This window comes from Coptis chinensis, chromosome 9, assembly GCF_015680905.1.
Source record: "Coptis chinensis isolate HL-2020 chromosome 9, ASM1568090v1, whole genome shotgun sequence".
Lineage (NCBI taxonomy): Eukaryota > Viridiplantae > Streptophyta > Magnoliopsida > Ranunculales > Ranunculaceae > Coptis > Coptis chinensis.
In genome coordinates this window covers 62,028,094-62,047,364 of record NC_141464.1, presented here as the reverse complement: position 1 = coordinate 62,047,364, position 19,271 = coordinate 62,028,094, and the positions used below count along the sequence as shown (strand labels likewise).

The following is a 19,271-nucleotide window of genomic DNA, read 5'->3' as shown; positions in this document are numbered from 1 at the left end:
TCTCGTATACTGATCTCCATAGCGTCCGAGATCATACTATCATACTCAGCAACAATAAAAATCCAATTGTTTTTTTTTGTTGGTAATTTCTGCTTCAATTGGTAGAAGTTTTACTCTTTGGTGTCTTCGACCAAAATCCAATTCTTATTTTTTGCTCTTTGATGTGTCTGACTGACATAGCCGCATAGAAATGGACCACCTCAACACCAAGGCTAACCCATACTCCCATGCTCATTGATTGAAGAGTTTAGCTATCGACATATATACACCAGAACTTAGGGGTCGGATTTCTATGATGGGGACTTTATTCTATGATCTGTGTGTACTAACTACTAAGTAATAAGTAATAACTGTTAAGCACTCTCTTTTCCCCAAGTCTCTGGACCCTCTCTCATTTCTAGACTCTTATATGGCTTCCAATAATTTGGAAACTTAAATCCGCTAAACTATCAGAAAGAATTCTTGTTCAAATTCCTATGGTCTTGCGGTCTTACCAAGCAGTTGGAACTTAGAAGCCATGGACCTTCCTTGGTCGTTTTCAGAAAAGTACACGTACCATGCGGCCACAGTCGGAGCAACTTTGTTAGCAAGGATCATTTCTTGAGATTGAAATAGGCGTTAGGATCACAGGGTGTCTTTATGCTGCTCTTTTTGTCCTTGGGTTAATTTAGGAATACGAAGTACTGTAAAATCATGCTCGTACAAGGCAATCTGAATTCTGAAGATTTTGGTCTACAAAACTGGTGGATGATCAGTTGTTTGTTTTGAGTTTTGACTATGTCAAGATGGATACAGGTAAATTTGGTTGTACCTGAAATCAAAGACCATTTCTTCCATATTTTTTACTAATGTTCTGAAACATGAAACCCAATTACGACGAAACCAGATCAGCCTAATTACAACAAAAATAAAGATTAAAAAGCTTGATTATTCTTGGTTCCAGAATTCGGCGTCCCAACATATGGCAAAAAAATTGGTGGTTAGTTCGCCGCCGTGAAATCACTAAGCAACCGAAGTTCGCTCCACCTCCCATGGTTGGAAGTCTTGGAACACTGCTGGAATGCGCCAATAGTTGTGTATGTGAAATTGTGAATCGCATTTAGTGAGTTGTGTATACGCGCTGCATTTTACGGTTTTTGCTAAAACACATTTATGCAACTCGCAATAGTGTTGCTTGGTTGCAATCTATCTCAGACTTCTCAGTTTTGCTACTGGTATTCACGCCTGTGCTACGCAAAAAAAACATGATAAAGATATAACAATCTTTGCGAAAGCTATGCTCATGCCTCCAAACTACCTAACTAATTTTCGTCTTATCTCACTTCTTTTCTACACCAACAATTCCCTCACTTTATCCACTTTTTCTTTTGCAGAGTTGACTGCTTAATAACAACAAATATTAGAAAACAACAACCCCCTTGGATTTTTACCAAAAAACAATTCTTATTTTAACATAGTGATTCCTTCCCAGTAACAAAGATACACAACCAAAACGGCACGAAACATTGCTAATTCAACTCCCCTAGTAATCATACCACTCATTTCTTTTCAAAGCGCTATTTTGTCCCTCCTCAAATCTCATTTTTTTTTCTTTGTTTTTGTTTTTTTCCTCTCCTTAAAACTTTCTTTTTCAGCAATGTTGAATCTGCGAAAACTGAAATGTCTTGTTGCCACAGAAATCACTGATCTTACGTCGTTTAAGATCTCTTTCTGATCTCATACACCCAGTGGTAACAGTACTAGTTGTCATATCACTTTCTGAACTTGACCAATGTTGGTCCAGTACATTGACTGGTGTATGTGAACTTGATACATTTTCAATCACTGAATCATAACCATCCATCACCATATCATTCATCACATCGCCACATTCCATCAGTTTCTCCTACAACAAAAAGTAGTCAATAATTCAATATCAGTCAAACCAAGTCAAAAGTCAAAAGTCAAAATTAGTCAAAAGCTAAAGTGTTCACAGGTTCTTACGTTATTTACATATGAACAAGAACAAATGGTGTTTCTGAAACTGGAAAATTGCAATGGAAATAGTTCATGAGAAGCTTCTAGAAGTGCCGATGCCGTGACAATCGATGGTCTGAACTTTAGGAGTTTGATTTCTGTGACAAATATATGAACAAAAAAGATTAGCTATTGAAAGTACTTAAAGAAATGAGAATGAAGAATTAGTTTAATGTACCGTGTTGAGATTTATAGATGATATCTGAAGCTCGGGCTTTAAGAGCATGCTGTAATAGTGGATCTTGAAGTTTGAATAAAGAAAGAAAGAAATGAATAAACGAGAATGGAGTAATTGATCGCATTCGCCATTTCAATGCTCCAAGTATCATTAGTTCTGCTCGTTCAATCGTTTGTGAATCGAATATGAACTGTTCTTCTCCCTGTTTTTAAACCAAGTCATCAAACAATGCTGCATTTTCACAAGAATCTTTGATAGAGAAAACAAATCTTACTTGAACATCGTTGAGTGAGAAGTCTATCTGTTTCATTTTGAAGCTAGTGAAATACATGATAAGCTAACTAGCTTCAAGATCCACTGCTTTCCTTCCTGCAAGAAACAAAAGCAAATAAGAAAATATATCGAAATGTATATGCAAATAAGTCAAAGTTAAGAAAACCGAAACTTTAAAGTTAGTTACCGGTAATTTCTGTTTAGAAATGAACCGGTCAAGGTAATTTATAGCAAGATAAGCTACACTCCGATCAAGATTGCCGGAATATTGTGCCTAGAAACCAAGAAAATGTTAACAAACTCATAAAACAGTAAATGTTAAGTAGATGGTTAAGTATAGCAGATATTTACGTGAAGAATCAAAGAGATGGATTCAAGACGAATGGAGATATTGAAGTCTTTGCAAGGCATGTGATCTAATTCGGAAGTGAAGAGAGATGGAATGGTATCGGGTTGGTGTTCAACAATGCCAGTTAATGGGTTTTCTAGATCGAACTCCATTGTTTCTTCTTCTCGTTGTTATATTCTTTTTAATGGAAGAGAAAAGACATTGAAGTGAGATATGGGGATTGGTGGTGTGGTGTTAAAGGAAGGGAAATGAGGAGAAGGCTTAAGTTTTACTCAAAGCAGCTCGCGCTCTTCTTATCTATAGGTCTTTGTGATTGTCTCGTCACTCTCTCTTTCTCTGTCTCTCACTCTCACCATAGTCCTCTCTTTTTTTTTATTGGGAATGAAAATGGAATATCAATATTTCTGTTTTTTTCGATAAACAGAAAATCAATATTTCGGTTCCAAGGACAAATCAGTTTTACCAAAAAGTACAACTCTGCCTAGTGTCTAGTTGTCTACTCCGTATTGTATATTTGTATCAAGTATTCAAGTGTATCAACAAACTCTAAAAGTTAATTGCATCAAGATTATTGATACTTTTTGTGTTGAAATATCGAAGATGTGTGGTCCGTTGATTCCTCAAAGAAGAAAATGTAATTGATCATTTGATTGTTAGTTTGTAGAGGAGGAACCCTGATCTGCAGTGGGTGTCTGCCGGGCTTAAGTCGTTTATTTTTGAAAAGAAAATTTAAAAAAAAAAATGCATTTTTGATAATCCACAGACGGTCACAAAGGCTTGGTAAATAGATAAATATGATTGATATGTACAGAAATTTGGTATCGAATGCTTAAATTTCTAATATATGGCCACCGATTTTTCAATCAGTTTTTCCTCTTCAATAAATGTGTGCCGGTTGAGCTTTTGGGTGTTGCTTATGGCACAATGCATAAAACAGAGTATTGGAAACGAGTGCAACACCACAACGAATAAAGTAGGGATCCCAATTAAGCATGTAGTTATAGACTTAAAGTTATTTCCTTTCATCATGGTGAAATAAGGGAAACCGAAAGACGAAAGAGGCAAAAAGTTGTATCGACTATCGACTACAGCGTCTTTTATACAGAACACAAGAAACAGTACTGGTAATTTCTCGGGAAAGTGTCGTCTTGAAGAAACTAATTGCCGTATTGATGTAGTTGAGAAAATCAATGTTTTCTAATCTGATAAACCTACTTGAGTCTATAATCATATAGGCGTTGTTTCCAAAAGTGAGAGTGACTGTACAAATTATGATGTCTACTTTCTGTTTATTTCTTAGTTTCTATAATAATAGACAATGTCTCGCGAAATATCAAATCTTTTGTTTCACTTTCATTATTTCATAGTGTAATTTTTGCATGGAATCAAATGGTGGGAACGTGGGATTGAGTAGTGAGTTGACTATGGCGTATGCTCAACAACCACTCTATTGTATCTACTAATGGAATGTAGTTAGTTGACATGTTAATTACTAGTATTTTCCCGTGCCCGTGCGTCACAGCTACGCGCGCCTTTGGTACTCCTGATGCGCATCCGCTTTACGCATTTGGTACGATATCGCCAGCGTTTTAAAGTCCCGACGCCGCATCCATCCGCCCGTCTTGCACAAATACGCGCGACTTTTGGCCCCCGACGCATTAATCCGCCTTCCGGATAAAGACAAATACGCGCGCCCGTGCTCTTCTAACGACATCCGCCTCCCCGGTATGGCACGATATGCGCCTTCGCCGCCCCGACGATATCCAACCCCCAAGACGCACATATACACCCGCGCCCGACATCCACACCACCTCCCTCCCCCTTTACTCATGTTTCCAGAGCCCAACAGCCAATAAAAGTTCAGCCCAAAAACAGTCTACACTTTTTTTGGGTGGGGTGGGTGAGGTGAGAAAAAAATTTAAACTCACCCCAAAAAACTTGTTAACTCACCCCAAGAAAACAATCTAGTGGCTATGGTGAGGGGGTGGCACGACCAAATATCACCTTATGAGGTGGAATTTGTCGTCCCACTCCTCCCTTATTTGGTATATAGATAAGTTTATAACATGATCTCTCTAGGTGCTACATGGTTTTGATGATTCCAGATTTAGAATATTTAGGAATCTGTATATGTTTAGCAGCTGAGGCAAAAATGTAGGTTCACTACAAAAGACAAATCCCTACTAAATTTCACTAACAATGCACAATTATTTGCACTAAACTTAAACATAAAACAATAATAATCTTGAAGCTTACATAAGAGGCGAAAAAGATTAATTATGCATATATGTGTTTCAAATCTATATTAAAGGAAATAAATGGAAGAATTAAAGATAGCTCATGTTGACAAGGTAATCTTAATGCAAATTGATTACCTTAATGTAAACTTATCCAAAACAAGATAGCCTAGTTGGTACCAGTAATTGTTTTGGTAATCACTGTCTCAATATGGGGAATACTTTCAGGGCCGTCCCTGAACTTTGATGGGCCAAGGCGAGTTTCTTAAAATGGGTCTATATTATTAAGAAAAAAAACAAGTCTTTTACACAAGGGGACGTGGGCCAATGTTTGAGTGGACTAGACTGCACATAATTTGACTGAACTGAACAACCTTGAATCCTTTAGATGTGGTCTAGTGGGTATACGATTATACTTGGGGGCCCTAGTTGGCCTGCCCTCAGAGTCGGCCCTGAATACTTTATACTAATATAGTACCCAATTTATTAAATCGAAGTCGTAATAAACGTAATCCAGAAGTCGGGGGCGAATTAGACGGAAATCACGACCGAAGTTTTATAGATAAGACCGATTGGCACTATTTTTCGAGTGTAATTCATCAATTGAGAGGTGGAGAAGAAGATCAGAACTCAAGTTGACTGGTTCGTGCTCGGGATAGCCGACTTGATAGGTGAAAAAGGAATGAGCTTTGGGAAGAAGACAACTGAGCATGATCTTATTTGAGGCAACTAAATTGCTTAGTGTGTTTCTTCTCATCACGTTATCTTTATAGTTTAATCTAGTTAGTTTTTTGCTCCCAAAAGGTGGTAGTTTATCCTAATGTTACGGCAGCCCATAGTGATTCCGGTGAGATCCAGGTGACCCTGGTTCTTTTTGTGTGTGAGATGTTGTATGGATGATGTAGATAGATGATGGTCGTTGAACAAAATAGAAGCGTATCAAAACCTAATTGTCCCTCAATGAGTAAAGGATGAGTAGGGTATCGTTCCACTTTTAAGTGTATGTTTATATGAATGACAAGATTGGAAAGGGGGTTTGAGGGATTAAAAACTATTATTATAGATATTATAGATTATAATGTTAAACTAAACTAACTAACTAAACTTATACTAAAACTAAGAATTGGAAATAGGGAGAGAATATGAGAGAAATTCAAGAGATTCAAATCCACCAATGCTTTTGATTCAATGACTTTTTGCTTCATGTTGTTCTCCAAGTAGACTACAATCGGGCAATCGAGCGAGTGTTGATGTATTTTTGGGTGAAACATCGTTAAACAATTAACTCTACTTAAGGTTGTTCCTATGTTCATGTTACTAGTATCTTCTTTCCTTTTATGTGAGCTTGGGCAGCTATTCAATAAATCACCATCTAAGGCAAACACAAGGAATACTTCCCTTACTCTAAAACACTACACAATTAGAAGAAAAGTAGAGAATAATAGTATAATATTCAATTACAATAAATAAAACTCTATTCTAGCATTATATTCAATTGCAATAAATAAAAGCATATTACTAGCAAATATTCAATTGCAATAAATAAAACCCTAAACTAGCATGATATTCAATTGTAATAAATAAAAACCTTAATCTATACTTCCATCCCCCTCAAAGGGCAATGGAACTAATAACTAAAAACATAAAGAACTAACCTGAATGAAGAACACCATAAAACCGGAAGAATCATTAAACCTTAAGCACCGGCTTCATCTCCTCCCTTGAAGGAGAAGATTAGCCTTCCATATAGAAGGAAGAACACGAAGAACGAGAAGAAGAAGAGTCGAAAAATATAAGACTAGAAAGACTAATTTATTAAGACTCAACTAGTTAAAATCGATCTTTTATTATTAATCTCTCTCTGCCTCAAGTTCTGGAGACAAGAATATAAGTGAATTGGCCAATTACATGAGGCACTTAAGTCCTCTATTTATAGGGGTTACAATGAGCTCTAGAAACATTCCAAACCGTCATTTGTTTCCTAATACAAATAGACTTCTTCCAGAGTCCGACTTCGTCTTCAAAACTGAGAAGGAATTGGCTACAGTGTCGATTCATGCGTCTGGACGCACGACAGTCGCGTCATCCCCAAACACGAAACTCTATTTTTCCACCTTTGGTCCATTTTTCTTTCCTCTTTTGCGGGCTTTGGTCCAAGCAACGAATCCTTTGGCCTTGGGCTTCCAAATAGGCTTTAAAATAGGTCCAAGTCGCATCTTTAAAAGCTTCAATTCCTTGGCCTTCTCCATGATTGTCCACGGGCCTCCCATGTGATCCTTAATGCTCCGAATTGCTTCGTTTTACCCCATTTTCTCTAATATTCTACAAAACTCTATTTTTCACCTGTAGAAATCTTAAAACACAACTTCTAAACACTATTAGTCCATAAGATGGCTAAACAAGAGGCATAATCGAGGGTTAAATAGCACTTTTTAAGCACTTATCACCAGGTCGACTTCGACCATCTTCAAGCCAATTCCTAGTTGTATAAGATGATGATTTCAGTTCCCATTAGCTAATTTATTTCAATCACTTTCCTACACTTTCTCTGGAATTGTTTTTTTTTACTGTTTTTCAAGTCTCTTGTCCGGTTTCTTCTGAATAAAGCTTGTAGTGGAGGTGCATCTGTTGTTGTGCATTTGTATCAGTGGCCAATTGGATTAAAAGTGACCATAATTTCGATGACAGATTGCTTTCCTGAAAGGAAACTAGGTCTTGATCCACTGATTTCCTGTTTGTTAGTTAGGGATGAATTGCTGAAGAGAGGATTTTTCCATTGATAGTTGGGCTTTTTCTTGTGGTGGAGTGTATGTCCTTTTACAGGTCTTTCGGAGCTGGTGAAATATCATTTTATGGATGATCTTGCTGAGTTTCTATTCAGAGATAGTGGTCCAAATTCTGTATTTTTCTTCAGTTTTGATGAGCCTTCTGGATGGTGGTTAGAAAGTGATTAAATGTTTTTCTCTTTTGGGTTTGCTAAACAGGTTAACAGCTACGTTTTGATTTGATTCCATCTGATTTATTCTGTGTTCGATTGGTTTAGTCTATGTTTCTTTCTTCATGGATTGGAGTTGGATTGTGTGAGTAATTGCTTGAAAGACTGGTGAGTTACACTACACCATAATAGCCTATTTGTAACGGATACTCATCCGTTACAAAAAATATTAGTAACGGTTATCTTGCGTTGACACAAAAGCGTGACAAATATTACTAACGGATATCTGTAACGCTTATTATCCGTTACAAAATTTACTAACGGTTATAAAGTGTCACTAAAATTAATTTCAGTAACGGATACCTATCCGTTAGAAATTATTAGTAACGGTTACCAAATTTGTTTATTCTTTGTCAGTAACAGATATAAATGACACTTTATTTTTGTTTCTAACGGTTCTATATCCGTTACTAATTAATTTTCTTTGTATAAAACATTTTTATTGCTAACGGTTTACTATCCGTTACTAATGAATTTTCTTTGTATAAAAAAAATTTATTGCTAACGGTTCTGCATCCGTTACTAACGAATTTTCATTGTATAAAAAAAAATTGGTTTCTCTGGCCCTTTTATATGTGAGCCACCTTTACAAAAGAGTTTTTTCACCGCGTCCAAACATATACAGAAGTAACAACACCAAAACAAAGTATTGTATGGTAGCTACTATAAAAATTCATTAGCATAGGAAGTTGTCAACATCGATTAAGGACAACCAACAGTCAAACACTTTAGCCAAGCAAATAAACCTCAAACTAACCTCTAACGACTTGATATATATCCGCCGCCCCCCACCCAACACCTTATCAATGTATACCAATTTGTTTATGCAAGTCTGCAACACCAAGCTCCATCATTTCACACAGCGTAACACCCAACTCCATCACACAGCATAACACCCAACTCCATCACAGTTTGCAACACCAAGTCTGGAAGTCTGAATCCAAGTCCTTGGGAAATGGCGCGCTGCATGGGTTCAATGAGTTCATGGCTTTTGTCAAAACTTTCATTAAGTGATGAGAGTGTAGTATATGAGATGAAACTGCAATATGGTATCCAATGAAAAGAGCACGCCTTGCTGGTATACGGGCTAAAACAGGGAAGGCTGTAATATAAAGAGCTACGCCAATGAAGACAAGAAATGAAGCATGGTCCACACCATTGGAAATAATTTTATGGAGAGCAAAAGAATCTGCAATTCCTAAAGCAAATGGTACGCTGATCCCTGCAATAGCAATGGCAAGGGCTTTCTTTCCAGTTTGACGTAAGGACTTTGGGTCTAATTCTATGCCGACTAGGAAGAGAAACAAGAAAAGACCGATGTTGGCTAAAGTATCTAGGACTGTGAGGCTCTAAGCAGGAAAAACATGATGAAGATAAGATTTATTGCGACCCAGAGCTGATGGTCCTAGCTATACACCTCCCTGGCATTATCCATGCATATAAAGGCCATTGTTCACTATCAATGAATCTCCCCTTAAATGGTATCTCTCCACATCCTGAATTGGAATTTAGAGAATTTGTGTTACCTATATGTGGGACCAACATCTTCTGAAAGTTATAACATTGGTATGGTTAAGCCGTGAGTGTGCATTGATCTTAATACCGCCAAGTCGAAAAACTAATTCTCCGGTATAACAAAGTAATAGTACCTTGATCAAATGCTGCAAACGCTGGAGAGCCAACAACTCCATTCGATACCCACCGGCAAAAAAAAACGAAAATTAAAAAGTTTCATAAGAAATAATATTTAACATCGAAAAAAAGTATTTTTATGGAATGTAATCGATCAATGACAGCCTAGCATTGTGCATTGAAACAAGTTTTATCGTTTTAACATAATTGGTAGAAAGCAACCAGATAAGCCAGTTGACCCAAAAATAATACCACGTGCTATTAACTCGATATATATAGTAAAGAATATACATTCTCCGGATCGGCTCAATCTCTAGCTGCTTAGGCCTTTACTATTGTAATATTGCAATTACTATGTAATATACACGTGAATCTTGAGATTGTGGAGTAGAAAACATGCTCTCATCATAATATTCTTCATCGGACACGTAATCTATGCTTGAAGTATCGTAATTAAGTCCTTCTCATTCACAAGTTGTACAAGTTAGCCTTTACTAATCAGCAAAATTAAGTTCTTAACCCGACAACATGTTTTAATGATTGTATTCATTTACACATACAAAACCCATTTAAAAACAATTGCAATTCTACTCTAATATGCACAACAAACATTTGTAGAGTTTACTATATATAAAAGAGCTTACTTTAATAAGTTAGAAGAGTCGGACCGTGTTTGTCGGCTCTGCTTTCACTTGTTTTCCCCTAGTAGTGGTAGTCGGGGATCATGATCCTCATAGCTTCCTGAATCAAGAAGTCACGACTAGTAACCCCATAACCCCAACCAACCGCCTCATCATCGATAAAATGGTACAACCGCTCCCCAAACACTTGTCTTTCTCTCCGCGATACAACAAAATTAAAAACACCGAAAAATGCCCAATAAAATTTAAGATGCCATGTACTTGTTGTTCGGTGCTCTATCGGACAAGACTACGCTTTGTTACTACATAAACTATTTGAAATTTAAAATGCCCAATAAAAAAAACTATATACCTCATTAACACCATAAATTCAGAATGTGAAGACAAAAATGGCTTCTAGAGGACTGTTCATTCATTTGGGTTTTCCACAAACCCGAAATACAAATACATAATTTGTTTTACAAATATTTTCTGGTCTTATACGAGATGACTTAACCAATCTTATTAGAATAAAAAGGTTATGCTTTTTGAACAAGATAGATGCCAATACAAATATAACATTTTCATTTGAAGAATTTTTTTTTTTAAAAAAAATAAGAAGAAACATTACTTTGATCTTTGAATCAATCGAACACAGCCTAACTTCTTATATTCCTCTCCGGAGATGGCCGATTCCATTATAAGCTCCGATTCAATTGTCCATCATCCCCCCCGGGAACAACGTTAACAAGTTTTTGAATATCCACTAACAAGTGCAGCCTTTTTTTGTGTTGTCATCGGTGTGGATCTTGAATCTCGAGATTCCGAAAACAATGTCCGGTACAACCGAACCATACCCCCTTCACTCCTTGAATTTCCTTATGATGGCTTCATAATCGGTTTCCCAGCGCTTTTTTCGTTTTAATATTATAACCCATCAGCAAGACATCCTAAACTAGGATGTAGCTAATAAGACAAAGATTTAAATTTGTTTAATAATAATAAGGTGCAAAGTAGGATATGGGAGAAACTTCAATTCATTTTTGCTTCACCTTCAATCCTCAAATCCATATTTAAATGTGACTTAATCTAACATAATGTGCTTTTATCGCTCCAATGTATACATTTCACGCCCCACGCAAGAACATAAAAAGATAGCATTTATGAAGATATAATCTAACTTACTAGAAGGAGATCCAAGGAGGGATTGATCGAGATGACCAGATAAGATAGCCATAACCAAACTGATTTCATTTACATGGGGCAATGAATGGAGCTGTTGAAAGTCTTTTATATGATTCGTTGATCCTGGAGGGTTGACTAATACCACACGATTATTTGCTCCGTCTTTTGAAATCTAAAGTGAAAATTGAGACTGAAACTTTAGTAGTTACACACACCAGGATGTACACAGTCCCAACAAAAAAAATGATCACCCTAGACCTCCTGCAACATGTTATTTAAGAAAAGTTTTCTACACTTGCAACAAAATTGTGCATTCTCTATCACTAAACTAGGATCAACAATTAACGAGTTCCAAACTGCAGTGTTTAAGTGATGATATTTCTGCAAAGAATACATCAAAACCATCACCCCGACGCACAAGATACGAAGAATTAAGGCATCGCAAAGGATACCCCTCAAATAGTATCGATGCAACGGGAAATAATATTCCTAAAGAGTTATCTTGTAAGTTGACCCAAAGCAAGGTCATCCAAATATTTCGTCACACTAGAGCCTATTGTATAAAGCAAGTAGAAATGTAGAATGAATAACTTACTTCACTAGAAGAAGATTCACGACGGAGAGAACCTTTATGCCACCAATACTCAATAATTGCTGCAACTTATCCCTAAATTTATACTTCATTTGATGAAGACCGATATTAGAACCTCAAAATTAAATCCCATAACATCAAGAGAAACAATGACGGACCATAAAATAAGATAGGTCATAGGCTCATAGTCGACAAAAAATTAATTTGCCAAAGTTGCAAATGCATCACGAATAAATAATGACTATACTCAAACATTCATATCCCATATATTATCCGAACCGAAATGTTAATTCGGATGCCCAAATGATTAGGTAAAACGATAGATAAAAAAGGTCAAGAAACTCAAGAGTGAAGAAGGTCTACCAACTCCAAAGATCCCAATACAAACGTGTAACCAAAGAACACGCCTTTCCCCAGTAATTTGGGGTCCACAATTTTGACCGGTAATCCTTCCAAAGGTCAAGGTTGGAACATATCCGTGGAAACATACCCCGCTTATCAATTTTTCATAAACCTGAATAGTTGTAAAAACAACAGGGGGTATACAAGTAAGCTTACATGTCACAAATTGAATTTCAAATCAATTTTTTTCTCTCGCAATCACCGAGTGTCATAAATTATGGTTACATAAATAATTATACATAAAGTGTAGTTGCACTAGAGAAGCAAAGAAAAATATAAAAGGGTGGCTAAATAAAGACTTAAGATACACTTCTATTCATTTTATAGCTCGTTTATAGAAAGGTAGTACCCCCCAACTTTGAGGGGTTACTAAGTTCATGAATAAAACTAAGTTATCGAAAGATGACCAATCTCCAATTAAATGTCATTTTCTTTCTCTTTCGAACCTAATCCTTTGAGAGATTTGAGTTTTGTAGTGGAAGATTTCTATTAAAAACTTTTTAAAAAAAATGTTTAAAATAATTGAAAGAATTTCGTTAAACACGTAAACTAATGAACCATTAAATATGAATTAACTTATTACCAACCGAAGAAAAGGAAGCATCTTCTTGTAAGCCCTAGTATAGGAATGTACATGAAAGATACAAGAAAATACGCGGTATGTGTGTGTTAGATACCTTTAGCCAGCCTTTTAAGAACAAATGTTTTGGGCCACAATAGCATCAAGCAAATCTTCTTTAACGGGCATGGACTCATCAACAAGCATATGTGTGCACTCTTCCTTCCAACTATGAGTAATTCCAGCACCTACACAAAATATACAAAATTAGTAAAGTACCAACTTATAGAATTCTTAGCATTGTATAAAAGTAGAATTCTAAGCAATGTATGCCAAAATTTGTTTTTTTCGCTTTTTCCCTTCTTCACATCTTCAAGGTACTCAATGAATCGCGATTCATCATGTTCTATGAAGAGTCCCTTGTAAATTTTCATAGCAACAGAGGCCACCCTTTTTGTAAGGAAGAGAGTTCCACTTGTTTGCGCCATGTAAATCTCGTGAAGTTCTAGAGCTTGACGAAGAGGGACGAGAACTTGTTTTCTCGTGACGATTCTGGGACTTTAAAAGCATAGTGACTTTCTACAATCCTTTCATACTCGGATCGAGTCTCTTGAAAAACTTTTTTCGCAATGCTCTCACATATAAGAGTCGACCGATCATAGGAAGAATCAAGAGATGGACACCATTTCGCAGCCAAACTAACCTTACCATACTTTTCAGATTTCAAACACTTAATATCCTAACTCAACAACTCAAAGAAACAGAGCAGAAATCTGATCATGCAAGAACCGATAATTGGGATCATTAGTATACCTTGCAAGAGCTTTTTCCGCCATAGCGTTAGTCTTTTTTCTTTCTAAGCACTTTCGAGTCAACTTCTCCGATCCTTATCACCTTTCTCGCTTCTTCTCTTCAATAGTAAGATTCTTCATATTCTCATTAGCCCAATCTTTCAACAATGGTTCTCAACCTTTCTTTACAAAGTACCACTCAAACTTCTATTCTTACAAATTTTCTTATTCACCTTAACTCTTTCACCTTTCTTCCAAATAGTAACTTCCTCTGTTCTCTCAATCCTTTTCCCTCTCTTCCAATACACCACATGATCTTTCCTCTCCTCTTTCACCACCTTCAACATCTAACCCTTCAAGTATCCTATACAAAATCTCAAGAAAATCTTTCAAATACCGGATTCTGCAAACCATCTAACATTAAGAGCTAGTGTCTTAGGGTGGTGTTCATGTAACCACAATGCAGCGCATAAAACCCTTGTTTATCCGACTTACCAAGACCTCTAACGCCACGTAAGTGGGAAATGAGTTTTAATGCTGTTAAAGGATTATGAGTCCATGCTAATTCTAGACGTTGGATTAAATCTTGTGATGGTGTATCGGGAAGTATATGGAAAAAGAAATCGAGACATGGATTACCCGTTGTGAGTAAAGTTGGTGAGCGTGTTTCACCAAACCCTTTGTTGGAACCGGCGTCCATGGGATCATCGGCGATGGAATCCACGCCGGATGATTGATTTGAGGACATGGTTGTGGTGGTGGATCGAAAAAGAAAGAAGAAGAAGAAAAAAGCGTTTTTGTGTGAAGGAGGAGGTTGAGAGGAAAGAAATTTTCATCTATCATAAAATGCAAGAAAATACCTGCTTTGTGCAAATTTTGGTGGAGAAGAGAGGAAACCTCTTTCAAACCAAGCAGACATCTACCACGGTCGATAAGAAACATGTGTATTTCGATTCACGCCACGCTTTGATTGTATATTGCCTACCCACATGCTATTGTCCACACTACCACTCGATTTGTTGATAACAAATCACGAATTGTTTCATTATATATTTCCAACATTGAGGCCTAAGAAAATTTAGGCAAGACATTTAGATTAGTTAAAAGAGTAATACACAAGAAGACTTTGAACTTGAAGAGTGGAAATGTAACCTCGCATTTTATACTTCCAACCCCGATACAAGAGATTGACTACATTGAAATATCTGAAAAAAATTAGACAAATGTTAATCACCTCAAAATGAGCATTTATATAAGCTCGTAACACTCTTTGACATCAAAGAATGAATCCAAACAAGGTGTAAAGCGTCACGTAAAGTAATCATTGTTAACATAGATAAGACCAAGTAACAAAGCATGTACTTGCCTTATAACCATCCAGGGGCACTCTCAACAAGCCGTGAGATTTCTACAAAAACATCTTGCTGTGAAGACTCGTGTGTGTAAAGACTTTATCACAAGTAAACCGGTGTTTTTGCCCTGCAGACAATAAAATATGACATGTTCATACAAAGTTTCAATCACAATAAGACCCCATTCAATAAACATACAAAGTAGTTGAAACCGCAGAAGACCAGATTTGTCTATACCTAAATTACCATTTTGTAACAAGTCTATGCCCCGACCCAAAGACTCCGTTGATGTAGGATAACAAATAACCGAGGCTTCTACACTAGCACCATCATCACGCTAACATGGGTCGCACTGCAGAAGACGCGAATGCTACCTTTAAGCTCCTGCAGTTTGAAGCAAGGTTATCACTATATGAAACAAAGAAAATTAAAGAAGTGTTGAGGGGAAAAACTACCAATATAGTGTTATGTAGTTTCTTGGCACCTAATATCTATGAATTAGAGAAACAAGTGACCCACAAAATTTATGCATCAGAACAAATATTTACCTCATCATTGTTTAGTTCATGGAAGTGAGAAGAATGAGCCTTTGGAACAATCCATAACTCGAAAGGAAACGAAGCAATCGAGAAAAAAAATGCCTGGATTCATTGTTCAAATATACAAAACTCGTAGTTCAAGTTTGTGATATAGAACACAAAATGAAATAAAAATTCCTAACAAGTGGCATCATCGTTGAAAACAACTAAATTTAGATATATATGATTTTTATGACTCTCTTTGTGACAGTATGTGAGTATCCATGTCGTGAAATATGGACTCATATCATTATTCTCTTGAGCAAAGTAAACAAGCAATTAACAAAAACTGCTACCAACAACATCGAGTTATAGGCTAACATACTTATGAACAAAGCTTGAGCCCCCTTTCCAGGCATTGCCTAATGCTTTCCATGCTCCTGATGCAATGTTTTCCACAGAAGTATCAAGAACCTTTAAACCCTACACATGAAAAAAGAATAAAACGGCACATCGAAGTTAGCTCCGGGATCATCCCAACCTTTTGGTCCCTCGCTTTAATGAAGTTTACTATGACCTTCATCGCTTCTTCAACTCTATTAGATAGAGAATGATTTCCCCACTGATCTCAACTTTCTCTCAAGCTCCTCCCGAGCTCTACACAATCTACAAATGACCAACAATCAAACTAATCATTACTTGTCGAGATACACATGGAGGAGAGGACATACAAGCATCATGAATTTGCAGTTATGACTAAAATACTTTTGTTGTTTTCCGTCGTATGCGTGTATTCACAGTCTAGTGTCTACTGAGGTCCGGATAACATTTAGTGGAGACATCGAGTATAGTACATAAACTAAATTTTCTAGCTCTTCTGTTTGGATAAACATGATCGCCTAAAAGCGCCCCTACCTTTCAACTAAGGCTTTCTTATCAACGTATTCGTGCACATACTCATCAACCATGGAAAATATAACCCGCAGTTAGCACACAATAGTAGAGTTTAGAATTATTCACCCAAAGAAAAATGAAGGAAATAAACTTAATTAGAGCCAAATTGCATTCTCATAACACGAATACACAGTGCACAAACACAAGGAAGAGGAGAACGTGCAAATTCACATACCGACAAAGGCGTGCTTGACATGTGCCCAAGTCTTGTTCTCGGTTGGTCATCACTAAGATCGAACTGAACACATCGTCATCTCCCATATAAGATCGGTCTATATATTGAACAAATACCAATAAAACCGCACAACATGTTTACCTTTGAAATGGATCACCAACCCTAGACTTCCAAGAGACCCCTTTCTTCCTCCTCCTTTATTCGGGCTGGGAACCGGCAATGCAAAAACTTAATTTCATAAGTTTGCATTGGCGGAGTTAAAAAGGGGTTAGAAAACTCACAAACCTGCAAAACAAACAAGCATACATATAATACAATCAACAATAATGAAAATTATATACATATATCCAAAAAAGGCTCAACAAGTTGCAACTAGAACCCTTATCCAATATGTCCAAAAAGATTACATAATTACAACTAGAACATTAACCATACTAAATTCTTTTGTCAGCCCATATGTCCAAAAGGATTGTTAAATTATAACTAGAACATTAACCATACTTAATGTTTTTGTCAGCCCATATGTCCAAAAAGATTTGCTAAACAATATGTCCAAAAAGATTAGCACTAATCAACCATTCTTAATCATATTTCAACCGCCCATCAGCCCAAATCAACCACCCTCCAGCAACATAACCATGAAGGGTTTTATTTCCATCTTGGGGACCATCATAGAGTAACGCATCACCCATAAACACTTCCTCAATATTGATTTTTTTTTCACCTCTAAGCACTCTTCTGCCATGACAAACATCTTTATGCATAGGATCGGTCACCACTAACCCCTTAGCTACTTCATTACCTTCTCTATCCAATAGGGTAACTCTAGGCTGGTCAGACAATCCTACACGAGCACTTGTCGCATCAAAATGAGAAGCTAAATTTTGAGGAGACATTGGAGATGGATGATGCGGTGAGTTTGAACCATGAGGTGTATTCATTGCAGACTGTGGGGGGACAATTCCCGGTGCAATGTGAGCCTGTGATAATAGAAAACACATGTAAGGAAAAAATACAAGTTATATGTATGCCTAATTATAGAAGTTACAAACTCACCAACAATAAGTTAGTCAAACTGGTAATGGAAGCTTTAACCTCACCAACTCTTTCTCGACGTTGGGACTAGCACTAGCAGATGATGACAATGCTTTTTCAAGTAAGTACTCACCAACCGCAAAGATGTTCAACTTGTGCAGTGAGATTTGAGAGCCAACAAAGACGAAGTACTTTTTTGTCCTTCCCAAAGACTTCAACTAGTACATCACCTTCAAGGTCTATGACCTCGTCAAGATCTTCCTCTCCCTAGCTTGCTTCAATAGCTTTCCTTTCTTTAACAGACTTCACTTGTTCCCTAAACAACAAGCACAACCAAATAAGGACACCCATGTATATATACTTACATAACAACAAGCTCAACACATTTAAATGTAGAAAAGATAAATACTTACATATGCTACACGAGCACTCTCCAAAACAGATCCATCACGACGTCAGGACCGGTTAGCCAATCGTCCTCTCGACGCATTTTTGACATTAGGGTTCTTTTGTTTCTACACAAAAATATATAAAATGATACTACAGACCACTTCTAATAATAAAGACATTGAGATAGGACGGTACCTTCTTGTAACGTATTTGGGCATATTTTTGTCGCCCAAGAGTATGACCAATAGCGTTCATTTTCCTATTTGATGCATTCTTTGCATTCCTTTGTACGACTTCAGGTCTGAATTCACGGGTCACAAACTCGGCCCAAATTGTTGGATTCATACCATCCGGACAAGCGGCAATAGCACCTTCCTTGCTTAAGGCTTTCTTTATGATCTCTTTTCGATAGTTGCTTTTTGCAGTCCTGAATTTAGAGGAAAACTCCCTCTGAAGTTGTTTGTAAGCCAAAGCCATGGGCACATCATATTCAAACTCACCCTATCAAGAATTTTAATAGTTAGAAATTCATTTTTGGTGAAGTTAAAATGATAACATTATTAACAAGAATTGAATGTTACCGCCAAAGCTTCCCACATCGTGATCCTTAAAGGATTGTTTCACAAGCCTCCAATCCTTGTAATTCAATGGGATGGTTACTCGAATAAAATGCCCCAAGCGGGTTGCCCATTTTGCCCCATAAGGACCAACAGCAGTGCCCTTACTAGACACCAAGACAATCATCTTAGCCTTAACTGATGAAGGTGCTCCGGATGATTCGGATGTTATCAGTGTTGCTTGACTTGTCGGGGTGTTGCTTGACCCGATGGGGGTGGCTGCAAGGCACTAGGACCTCGATGATTGACCACTTGATTCCATTAAAATATCCTGCAAATAGTGACAATTATAATGGATGCATATATTGGGTATTGCATATGTTAATCTTTAAGTGAAATCACTACACTTCAAAACGTAAAATAAATCACATTCAACTTTGAGGCACAACCATCAAATAAAT

The 19,271-nt window shown here is 37.0% G+C and overlaps 1 protein-coding gene, 2 long non-coding RNA genes and 1 pseudogene across 3 annotated transcripts; all 4 read right to left on the bottom strand.

Annotated features, from left to right (window-relative positions):
* Nucleotides 1–1,423: 1,423 nt before the first annotated feature.
* LOC147477214 (putative cyclin-D6-1) lies at nt 1,424–3,106 on the bottom strand. The gene is given in 7 exon segments (XM_086582985.1): nt 1,424–1,885; nt 1,984–2,114; nt 2,195–2,396; nt 2,469–2,509; nt 2,512–2,563; nt 2,655–2,741; nt 2,819–3,106. Coding segments are annotated over 7 exon segments (918 nt in total). The 5' UTR covers nt 2,969–3,106; the 3' UTR covers nt 1,424–1,630.
* A 5,093-nt stretch (nt 3,107–8,199) lies between these two features.
* Nucleotides 8,200–9,749, bottom strand: LOC147477213 (uncharacterized). The gene is made up of 2 exons (XR_015207726.1): nt 9,698–9,749; nt 8,200–9,544 (listed from the first exon to the last, which is right to left on the bottom strand). It is a non-coding gene; the product is annotated as an uncharacterized LOC147477213 (long non-coding RNA).
* Nucleotides 9,750–13,170: 3,421 nt separating this feature from the next.
* On the bottom strand, nt 13,171–14,176 carry LOC147477212 (uncharacterized; annotated as a pseudogene).
* Nucleotides 14,177–18,318: 4,142 nt separating this feature from the next.
* LOC147477211 (uncharacterized) lies at nt 18,319–19,027 on the bottom strand. The gene is made up of 3 exons (XR_015209452.1): nt 18,835–19,027; nt 18,449–18,754; nt 18,319–18,378 (listed from the first exon to the last, which is right to left on the bottom strand). It is a non-coding gene; the product is annotated as an uncharacterized LOC147477211 (long non-coding RNA).
* Between the last annotated feature and the right edge of the window lie 244 nt (nt 19,028–19,271).